The following is an 11029-nucleotide window of genomic DNA, read 5'->3' as shown; positions in this document are numbered from 1 at the left end:
GCAAATATTACAACTGTCTAATGAAAAAAAGGACAAAAACTGACCAGGTTGACATTTAGGATATTGTCAAGCATGAAAAAAATAAAATTAAAATAAAACAAATTAAAAAAAAATGATGCCAGTCTCGTCATCTCAGTGATTACATGAATGAAAACTGAAAGAAAACCTCCCTGTACAGCAGTAGTGTGTGTTGTCGTTCTCCTTGCATATTGTAATTGTTAGCTCGTGTGTGTGTGTGTGTGTGTGTGTGTGTGTGGCGCTGCTGCTAGTTAATTGAGCACTAGCAGTGGGCATTCTTGTACAGTACAACCTCAGAAATAAAAGCAGAAGAAAAATTCAATGACATCCAATCTTATGTCTACTATTTTTGTGTCCCAAAGAGGCTCAGCACAGTCATCAATCTATCAACCCCTGAGGGGCAACAAAAAGTAGCAGAAGGTCGATTCATCACCTACAGTAGAAGTAGCAATGGCCGGTGTTTGCATAAGGGCACTACAAGCTTAAATAGAGCAGAGGTGCAGATATACAACGACAGTGGCATGTTGAAGTCCATCGCTCAGACATAGAAAAATACCGTACTGTTAGTAATAATATTACCCCCCCCCCCCCAAAAAAAGCAATTTCGTTGCAAGCAAACCCATGATGAGGTCTAAATAACAGGCATACAAGAAAACCACTTTAAAGCAACATTAGAAATCAGATTTGTCTTCAGTCTGCGTGTGTTTTCAGACCAGATTGTTTGTGATTCACACACACACAAGAGAACGATGCTACAGCAATACTTAGGAACAGACTGTCAAAGGGTCTCTCCAGTACAGGAGGAACCTGTAAGGGTACTTCGCTGCCCCCCCCCCCCCCCCCCCCTAAACAAAAACAAAAAAAAACCCTCTTCCCCTCCAGAGAGTCTTGAAACATGTATCTAACAGTCCACCGTATAACGGCTGTACTTGAGTGAGCACTGCCGTCTTCAGAGAAAATTACAAAAAAAGTACTTCGCCTTGAGTGAATTCCAGTGTTTATGTGTGTCCTGGTTACAGCTTCAAATGAACATATACAGAGATGATGAACACAAACAGGAACACTGAGCAGATCTGAGCAAGAGGTTTGTCAGACAGATTGAGACAGTGAGGTACAGGATAAGGGCACTTCTACATCTAGCTGAAGCTCCATTCATCGGCAGAACAGTCAAGGACCGAGTGAGAAAAACACGACGAGCTGCAAACTCCCAGCAACACAACACTGAGCCCTTCCTTAGGCTAGCTGGTCTGGCACTGTGTAAAAGACAAGAACTACAATCTTAGCCAAAATTTGAAATATTTTGTGCTTGTGCCATGTGTCTTCTCCGAGACGATTAGATAGGACGTCATGCAACACATAATCGAAGGGACTTCTGACAAATTGTGTTGAAAGATCAGAAAAACACTTAGAAATGTGGTTTCTATAAGTTCTACCTTGCAAGGCCCCCTTCTTTATACACGACATTCAGACTGGAAGCAGTAGATACCAGGTGAGAGGAGCAGTCCAGCCAAACAACGCAACACAGTGGAAGCTCTCAGTTAAAAAAAAAAAAGAAAAGAAAAGAAAAGAAAAAAACAAAAGGCCTCTGACACACTCATTCCAGCAGGGACAAGGACAATATGAACACCTAGAAAATACACCCATGCACACTTGCACAGGGAAGCGAATCCATTAAGAACAGCTGAGGTAAGATGCAGTCAAATACGCCGGGGCTGTAGTAATAAGAAGTCATCAAGAATCCTGAACTCTTAATATACAGAGACCAAAAAACTATTTCAAGACCTCCAGGGGTCAAAGGGCAGTTTTTGGCACACAGTAAAAGGTTGTTTTCTGTCCCTGCAGCAAAGAGAGTTTCTTCGACTCTAATGCTGCAGTCAAAACATACAGATGTGTAAGTGAATGTGGATGCCTTCTGTGGGAAGCTAAAGTGCACCTTGGGTGTGTCGCGGCATATTTGTAAGGTGATGGTGAGAATCGGAAAAATAGGAAAAGTAAATACATGACAATCCATTCAGAATGATTTCAGTGTATGTGTTTGATTGGAGAAAGAAAATTACAAATACTTTAAATATCCCCCTCTGGTCAAAGCTACTTTGAAGAGGGAGCATCAGGTAACTGTGGTTCTAAAATGGTTGTGAAGGACTTACAATGTAGGAATGAACTCTTCAAGATGCTATAAAAGGTAAATGACAGGTAGGTGAGGCTGCGTCACTTGTGCAGAGGGGTGGAACATGGCCGACAGAATCTACAGCTTCAGTGACATTCATTAGCTGCCCAAGTTATTGCTGACATATCCAACGCATGATCTGCAAAGCAAAAGTGTCAACGAACCTGTAAAAGTACTCACTATTTACAAAAGAAAAATGTTCATCGTCGATCCCCCAAACCCCAACAATCAAAATATATTAATAGTACAGCTCAAAGAGCATGTTGATGTAGTTTCACTTTTTTAATAAAATTAAATCCTGACATAATTACAATAATGCCTTTTCTTGTTGCAATTGTACAGAATCGTGTGGTACAAGTTCACAGAGTTCAGAAATCTACTAAAGTTTGACATGCAAAATGTCTCAAAACAAGACTGTACCTTGTGAACAAACACTGAAATTTGATTTCAGTTTCTTTGAAGTCTTTTTTTTTTTTTTGCTATTTTTTGTTTGTTTTGTAATCTTTATTACACAACAATTTAGTTAGTTCTTGTATTTACACGTACAGAAATCGCAACATAAGTGCTGGAAAATCCATATATATGTGAATATATGTATACATTTCTAGGCGATACATAAATAAATTTATAATTATATGTTCATGGGTTCAGTCGTCATCACTGGAGTCTGAATCGTCTGAGGATGAAGAAGAGCTCCCGGACGCTGATGAGGATGACTCAGCTTTCCCAGAACCTTCAGGACCACTGTTCTCTTTTTGTTCTATGGACTCCTCCTCCTCCTCCTCCTCCTCTTCTTCTACAGTTTCTTCTAACCCCTCGTCCTCCTCTCTACCCTTCTCTGCTGCTGGCCGCTCCGTCTCCTGTGAAGAGGACTGGGAGGCTGCAGGTGCAGGAGGAGCAGCTGAAGGGGTGGGATCACTGTTTGAGCTCTGTGTGGCTGACACAGGAAGGTTAAGGCCTGGAGTGAGAAGCATCCCTGGGTAAAGCATACTGGAGAGTAGTAAGGGGTTAAGAGACAGTGGGTGACTGGAGGCTGCCGAGGCAGCTGAAGCACTTTGTGGGGCGGTGGCAGAGGAAGTGGTGCTGGAAGAGGAGGACGTAGTTGTGGTCAAGCCCTCGGTCCTTTCTCCTTTGGTGTCTGAGGTGTGAGAGGGGCCTTTGGAGGCAGACGACTCTCCTGTTCCACCGCTGGATGTTCCCTTCTCCTTGTCCTCCACGCTTGCAGCGCCCTCATGAGCTGCAGCAGGTTTCCCAAGCAAGTTGCTCATGCCGAGCAGGTTTGGCAATCCTGCCATACCAGACAGCATCACGGGAAACATGGCAGCTAAGTTACTTGCTGCCAAGTTGCTAGCATCAGACGGCAGGCCCATCAGTCCTGCTGTGAGCTGCAGAGACTGTAAGCTCTGGAGGTTTTGCTGGAAGGCCTGCAGGCTGGGTAGGTCCATTCCAGAGAGGAGGCCATTAGTCAGGAGGGGGTTCAGACCCAGAGTGGAAGCTGCTGTGTTGGGTGCTGCTGCTGCTGCTGCCGCCGCCGCCGCCGCCGCTTTGGCCAGTGGATTCTTGGGCCGCCGTCCACGCCGACTCACCTCCTCAGGAACGATGGGTCCTGTCAGGATCCTGTCAAACATGCTCTCTGGGAGGTAACCCTGAAATTTTAGAGATATATACAGAATTAGGAGTTTTACTCGCCAAAGACTGCAACAACAACAGAGTCCTAAAACAAGTAAACATGCATATTCACTTCTCGCTAAGAGTCTAATAGAACAGCCCAACTGACTGATGAGCGGTGAAACACACGATAGTTTAATCTTCAACATAGGCTATGGTAGTCATAAAGGGGGCTCTCGTTTAGTGCAGGACTGTTGTATCAGATTTGTTCAACACATCCTTCCTTGATGTCACATTACCCTTTCATTTAGTCTGATGATTAAAAGTCATTTTCATGACTCACCGACTGTTTGACAACATCTGCCCATTCAGGGGGAACTCCATACTCTGGGTTCTCCTGTAGGAACCGGCACAAATCCTTCAGGGGAGGAGCAAAAGCTCCACCAACCTACGGACGACAATACAGGCAGCATGAACCCACGTGCTCAAAAGGGAATCTCTGTCATTTACAATCAGGAAATCAACTCAGGCGAGTTTATGTAAGTTCTAAACATTTCAAAGTATCACACCGTTTGTGAATTAGACGCCTGATGGATTAGATAGATTAGAATTTAAACTTTTCAGAAAAAAAACAAGCAGAAATATTCAATACTACAATAAACAGAGGTTATTATAGGTGTTTTAAAACACACCAAACCCCACATACGAACACACCTTCCGTGCGTTCCTCCTGTTGATAATCTGGACCCTTTCCTCCCCAGTAAGGCTGTTAACGTCGATTTTGTTGGGGTTTCTACATCGGTGCCTCTTCTGCTTCGGGCGGCCATCCTGGAAGTGGAACTGCATGTGCATCTTATTTGCCCCCTGGACACGACATATAAAACAGCTCACATTAAAAGAAGATATCAGAACATAGGGAATTTTTTTTTTTTTTTTTTTAAACAGAATCAGAAAGAATTCATGTGGTGAATGAAATGAATAAGGACTCACAGGGATGAAGGCTCCGGTGTCTGTCACAAAACCAGGGTGTTCTTTCAGCCACTGCTCCAGATCTTTTTTCTTGGGAGCATCATCTCCAGCAAGCCGGGTGCCATCTTTGAGGTTGATGACGGGGACTCGACTCTCCATGTCCCCGGGGCTCTGACTCGAGCTCTGGTTGTAGCTTGGTGCTGGAGCCATCGTCATGCCCACCTGGCCGATACCACCCCAACCTGGAGGGACCTGGAGATACATGGGGATGTCATTTCCATGGATGATAATCAGTTTATTAAGTCTGAAACCACTCATATCATACTTTCTACAAACGGGGGATAAACAACAAACCAGCACTTATATTTCAAGCTGGATATTTGCTTTTTTACTGATTTGTGAAGTAAACCTCTATTGAGAGTAGTATGCTCCTGGTTGTCGACAAACAAACAAAAGCAGCTTACCTGATCAGGAACAGCAGGAACTCTATTCTTGTTCATGAAAAGCAAATCCATCCCCTCCACATTCTTCCTTCTCCCTCGTCGCCTCTTCACCACTGGTGGACCATCCAGTACTCCGTTCAGCCTCATCTGACCCGCAAGACCTGAAGGCACTGAAGAAGAGGAAAGACGTGTTAATGTCATTGTACTAATTATAACTAAATTCAGCTCCTGCAATTAACACATCCTCCAAGGAGCAGAGGGCAGGAACAGCCAGGACCACTACCTGCACCCTCCACCAGGACCTTCCGAGGTCAGGAGGAATGACAGGAATATTAACTTTTTAACCCCACAGACGTATGGAGAACATGCAGCCAGAAAGCCATGGAAACCTGACCAAAACTGTACTTTGCTGCCATCATGTGGTAGAAAATGAAAAAGACAGCCTGGCCCCATTTCCACACATTTTGAGTATCCATCGTGCTACGCACCATTCTGGAAGCTGCACTGTGGCTTGGTGATGTCAGCCAGGCCCGTGTCCGAGGCGCTCTGCAGGTCATGAAGCCGGGCCAGATACTGCTGCTGGGCCTGGGGGCCCTCCTCCAGATCCAGGGGCCTCTTCAGAGGTTGACCTTGTTTCTGGAAGGTCAATTTCAGACCTCCCTCCTGCTACAGATACACGGACAGAGTCATACGTCTGGGTAGGTGCAGATTTCAAGGGCAAATATTAAAAAAAAACAAAAACAACTGCAAACAAAAACAAACCTACTCTCTATGTTAACTGCAAATTTTAATCATTTACCAAACATTAACTGTCCATATATTTGTCCATCTAGTGATTTAAGGATCACAAAAGCTCTAATACATATCTTGAGTATAAATATGTCAAAAAAACGACTACCTTGGAAATAAGTATATCTTACAACAAAAGCTAAAACTTGTGGTATTTGTTGTTAGTGCAACAGGGGCACCTGACAAACAGTGGGTAGTGGCAAGTAGGGCGGTGGGTAAGGGCTACTTAGAGTTTGGACCGTAATGGGAAGCCATGCCAGAGGGATAGATGCTGTCAGCACAAGACATCCAGATTTTATTTTTGGCAAAAAAAAGCAAAACAAAAAGCAAGGAGTTGATGAGAGCCCTGCCAAGTTAATAGCCTTGTTGCCCTGAAGCGTATTAGCGAACATCCACAGCTGAGGTCTCTTTTTCAATCCGATTATAAGCAAGACCACTTCAGTCTAGAGAGGCTTCAGACTGAACATTATATTCTCATGACTGAGTGATTTGTGCTCATGTAATAACAGCCTCAGAGCCCAATTCAAATTGACTGTGTGGGAAAAGGAGAAGGCTGCTATTAAATTAATCTCTCCTTCTGCCAGGCAGTCAAAACCACTAATCATACCCAGAGGAAAGAAAGAAGAAAACCAGGGCAACATGCTGAACACGGCAACTAACATCGGTCATGGCAGCAGAAGTGGTAGGGTCCTACGATTAAGGTGAAGCTGGGGGAGGAGGGGAGGAAGGGAGAAATCAACATACATCGTTGAGTTTTACTGAGAATTCCTTGCTTTCTGCAACATGCTTGGTCACCTTTGACCCCTGTGGCGACGCAGAGGGGTCCTCACACAGGCTGTTGGCGCTGTCCAGTAGTTTGGTGGTGTAGAAGGAGGCCACTGCACCCCCGGGCTCATACACTCGACGTGTTCCTGGCCATTTGCCCTTTAGCACTGCCTGGCAGATGCTATCGAGGCGGTTGATAATCACACGATCCTAAATAAACAGCAGCAAAAAGGATGAGTTCTCATTTGTATATTTTTTTCCTAACTTCTGCACACAAGCGTCATTGACAAATGAAAATTGGTAATGGATGATCAAATATTCCTCTCTGATTCAGGTGTTGTATGAGCACACTAACTGGCTTGGACATGTACAGTGCACAGTGGTTCACCTTTGGCCAGTAGGATGCAGCCAGCATGTATCCTCCTCCCTGGAAGGGATGCGATGAGTTGTTAGCGATGCCGTTCTCAGCCACGTGGGCGTCCTGTGTTTCATCCTGGGTAGTCCCCAGAGATGCCACACTGTCCTCGTCAAAGCCCTTTACACTTGTTGCTGCAGGCACTGATGACATGACGGGAAACAGTGATGGATTTTAGAAACATATTCAAACACAATTTAGCAGGAAAATAAATGCTTGTGCAGAACATAAGAGCTGACAAATCCCATAGAAGACATGATTTAAACACTCTAGGCTGATTGATGCAGTGAAATGGAGCTTGACTCACCTTTCTTCTTCCCTTCATCTCCCTCGGTTTCACTGTCATCAGAAGACGAGGAAGAAGAGGAGGATGATGATGAAGAGCCCGAGGAGCAAGATGATGATGAGGATGAGGAGCTTGATCCAGAATGTGATGAGGACGATGATGAGGAGGAGGACGAGGAGGAAGAGGAGCGTGAAGAAGAGCTTGAGGAGGAGCCATCTGAGTCGGACTCGGAGCCACGCCTGGCCTCTCTGCGGCCCCTCTTGCTGGCCTTCTTGGGTTTCCTCTCTGAGGAGTTGGGTGTGAGAGGTTTCGTTCGAGCTGCCACCATCTGCTTCTCACTGTCTCTCATCTCAACAGCTGGGGGCTTCTCCTCCAGACCTGTAGGAGTAGCTGGGGCATGAGGAGGACTCCAACTCTCCCCCTGCTTCTCCCTGCTCTCCTCCTCCTCTGAGGCCGGTTCCACTTTGGGAACAACTCCACTGGGATCTGAGTCCTTCGATGCTGACAGAGGCAGTGGAGAACCTGTCAACACTGAGCCTGGGGCCTGGTATTGAGGGTGTTGGAGTGGGGTGGATGTGCGGGACTGCTGCGCTGCAGATTTTGTTTGGCTGTAGTTGCGCTGGGCAGCCATGAAGCTGAGTTCAGGGTCTCTAAGAATGTGGTAATCTGTGCGACTGACGCCATGCTTGGCAGCACCAATTAGTAGATCACGGTCGTGGGTTCCAGTTTCCCACCAGACGGGTAAGTCAGAGCTCATCTGGCACAGTGAGAGGCGCTCATAGAGTAACGAATGACGAAGAACCTGCTCCCTCACTTGGCGAAGCAGCTCTACTCTGTACAGGGTGCGAGACGCTCGCTCCTCTGTGATAGGCTGGATGGTCAGAGACGGGTCCACTGCAGAGTCTGGAAAAAAGAACAGCAGGAAGAAGCACATGTGAGAGACTGAGTGTGAGGGGAATCAAGGCTGTTTGACAGGTCCAACCAAAAGACCTGTTTGTGTTTTGAGTTTAAACATCAGTTTGTCTTTCCACAAATGATTAACCTTATCAGCCTTACCACCTCCACACTGCTGAGCCAGCTTGTTTACCAAGATGCATGTGACCCCTCACCAGAGTAAAAACTTCTACAGCTAGGGATGGATGTAGAGCTACCGAATGCAAAAGGGAACACACAGACTTTTTGCGAAGCAAGCTTGTTGCCCGTTATGTTAAGCGCCAAAAAAGGAGAGAGATACCCTTCAGTCCTCTTTGGGTGCATTACGAGTCTCCTGACTCCCGCCAAATGACCGATTGCTCTGCTCGAGCAGTGGGGCAGTAGAGAAGGTCATCTAAAAGTAACCTAATACACTTTCACATTCGCTATGAAAAACATGTTCAAAGTTAAGAATTTATGTTATGTTTCAGTCAGTGAAATAACCAGAGGTACTTTCCTCCAGACTGGGTGCAGTGATTTGATGTCGCTCCTCAACACCCTCACTTCAGGCAACAAAACGTTTGTGTACGACTAGAAGACTGCTGCAACTAATCATGGATGAATTTGTAAAAGAGGATGAGGAGGATTAATTCTGGACAAACCAAGACGCTGATCCTGATCTATTTGAAACAGAACGTACACAGAGGAGGAACTGCAAGCTTTGGAAGCTGAGAGGGGACAGGAGGCTGAAGCAGACCATGTATGTGACTGATGAAATAACAGCTCGTAGTTTAACAGTTTTTTCATAGCAAATATCAAAAACAACAATAGTTTTAGTAATGCAGACAGCCTGATTTGGAGGAATGTGTACTCGAGGACTTTTAAGACAGCTACTGCCCCAACTGTCTGCAGTCAGGTGAGGGTAAGGAGATCATGCACTCAAAGAAAAGACAATGGTATCTATCTGCTTTTGCACTAAAAATGATGGACAAATAAGTGTTCTTCCCAAAAATTTGTTGAGGTCTTATAAATGTGTTTATATAAACTACTTGAGACTATTTTAGCCTCCACAGGGAGGTTCACAGTTAGCGTGTTTTCTCCCACGTCTACTTAATGTATGCTGGTCTTTGACGTGCCTCGATTTCAGTATTCAGATATGCGTTCAAGTATCTGCTTACTTTTAGGGAAATATTACAAAAATGGACAAGCACACAATTCCGTTCCCTGATGCGCGCATGTGTGTGTGTGTGTGTGTGTGTGTGTGTGCGTGTGAGTGAATAAGCAAGTTGATCTCTGACCTCCCTCTTTAGGTGGAAGGCGACACACCCGTCGGCACATGGCGGTGAAAGCACACAGGTATTTCTGCAGGCTCTCGTCAGTCTTCTTGTGCAGCCGTGCCATTGCCCTGAACTTGGTCCAGTCGAAGCAGCCGAGGCTTGGGTCAAAAACAACACCGAAAGTAGAGACCACCCGGTAGAAGTCTGCTTCTTCTCGCCTGGTCCATCTGTGGACAGTGGAGAATGTATTTATGATTTGAATTTTATGCATATCCTGTATTCAAAATTACATATTCATCATGACATCAACTACAGTGTTGGAGATGCATTCATTTCTCAACCAAACATTGATATGATCAGTGGTCTCACCTTTGTTGACGTTCAATCTTAGCCACCATCTTGGGGTTGAGGGTTTCACTGAGTGTGGGGGTCAGCGGGATGAGTGGAGCAGACATTATCATGGTCGGCTGAGTCTGAGACTGAACCTGGTGGATGTGGAGGATCTGCCGGCTCTTGGTGTAGCGCTGGGAGGCTGTGATCAGACGCCTCAGCCTGGCGGTGAGCACAGAGGAGGAGGGCCAGTAGGCACTTTCAGCTTCCGTCAATGGAACTGCATCTGGATGAAAGTAAATGACAGAGAATATTACTCAAAGTGCATCATTTCTAAAACATTCTACTAATTAGCACATTTAATTGCTGCTAATTACTGTGATTGCTGTGTTCATTTTGTAAAAATGTAAGCAATTCCGGATGGAGGTGCTGTCTTTTTCAGGTTTAATGATGAAAATCCTCCACACAGCACGCAAAGCATTTAATGGAGTCCTATAGTAATAAATGTTATGTTTAGCAAAATTTCCATCACAGTTTTGTTTAGTGATGAATGAGAGTACATCTATTGGGTCTTTTCAGTGCTGAACTGTCTGAGTAGTGAAGCTTTGAGCCACATGGACTTATTAATAAAAAATAAATAAAATAATTAAAGAAGTTGCCATCCTTTTTAATCTGTGGTGACTTTTTTAATGAATTTGCTGAAATCCCGCTATGCATGTGTAGATTTAATTTTTACTCTGTAACTGAAAAACATGTCAAAAATTTTCCAGATTACTTCTGCCTGTGGTAAGCCCATAGTTATAATCCTGTGCTGGATTACAAGTATCTAATACTCACCTCCGGCGTTGTCAGTGACAACCAAATCTCCAGGAGAAGAGGCATCATCCTGCATGAGGAGATATACGAGTTTATGAAAGGAGAGGTCTGCTTAAATGAAAAATAAAAGACATAAATGCTGTGGATTGCGTAGCAAGTCACAAATTAGTCCAATTTTCTCCACCAGTCAGGGTATTAAAAGGCTTTATCAGAGGGATGACAAGCCCCTTTTTT

General features: G+C 44.9%; 1 protein-coding gene across 7 annotated transcripts in view; it reads right to left on the bottom strand.

Moving 5' to 3' along the window:
* Positions 1-867: 867 nt before the first annotated feature.
* The window catches only part of chd9 (chromodomain helicase DNA binding protein 9), an 81172-nt gene continuing 71010 nt past the window's right edge, over positions 868-11029 (bottom strand). For 4 of the 7 annotated variants that reach the window (XM_086189080.1, XM_086189089.1, XM_086189135.1 and 1 more), the window contains 12 exons: positions 10817-10865; positions 10019-10265; positions 9671-9876; positions 7482-8363; positions 7148-7317; positions 6739-6969; positions 5694-5871; positions 5227-5375; positions 4784-5014; positions 4508-4657; positions 4137-4241; positions 868-3831 (listed from right to left, as the gene is read on the bottom strand). In XM_086189080.1, coding sequence (XP_086045206.1) covers positions 2833-3831; positions 4137-4241; positions 4508-4657; positions 4784-5014; positions 5227-5375; positions 5694-5871; positions 6739-6969; positions 7148-7317; positions 7482-8363; positions 9671-9876; positions 10019-10265; positions 10817-10865 — 3597 coding nt within the window. In that variant the 3' untranslated portion in view covers positions 868-2832. The remainder of the gene's footprint in view (positions 3832-4136; positions 4242-4507; positions 4658-4783; positions 5015-5226; positions 5376-5693; positions 5872-6738; positions 6970-7147; positions 7318-7481; positions 8364-9670; positions 9877-10018; positions 10266-10816; positions 10866-11029) is intronic. The other 3 variants (XM_086189097.1, XM_086189107.1, XM_086189117.1) reach the window with 3 other exon arrangements.

The sequence above is a fragment of the Aulostomus chinensis genome, chromosome 2, assembly GCF_037954235.1.
Source record: "Aulostomus chinensis isolate RoL2024-O1b breed Wild chromosome 2, RoL_Achi_v1.0, whole genome shotgun sequence".
In the NCBI taxonomy this organism is placed as follows: domain Eukaryota; kingdom Metazoa; phylum Chordata; class Actinopteri; order Syngnathiformes; family Aulostomidae; genus Aulostomus; species Aulostomus chinensis.
The sequence above is the reverse complement of the archived record's forward strand: the minus strand, read 5'-3'. Positions and strand labels throughout refer to the sequence as shown.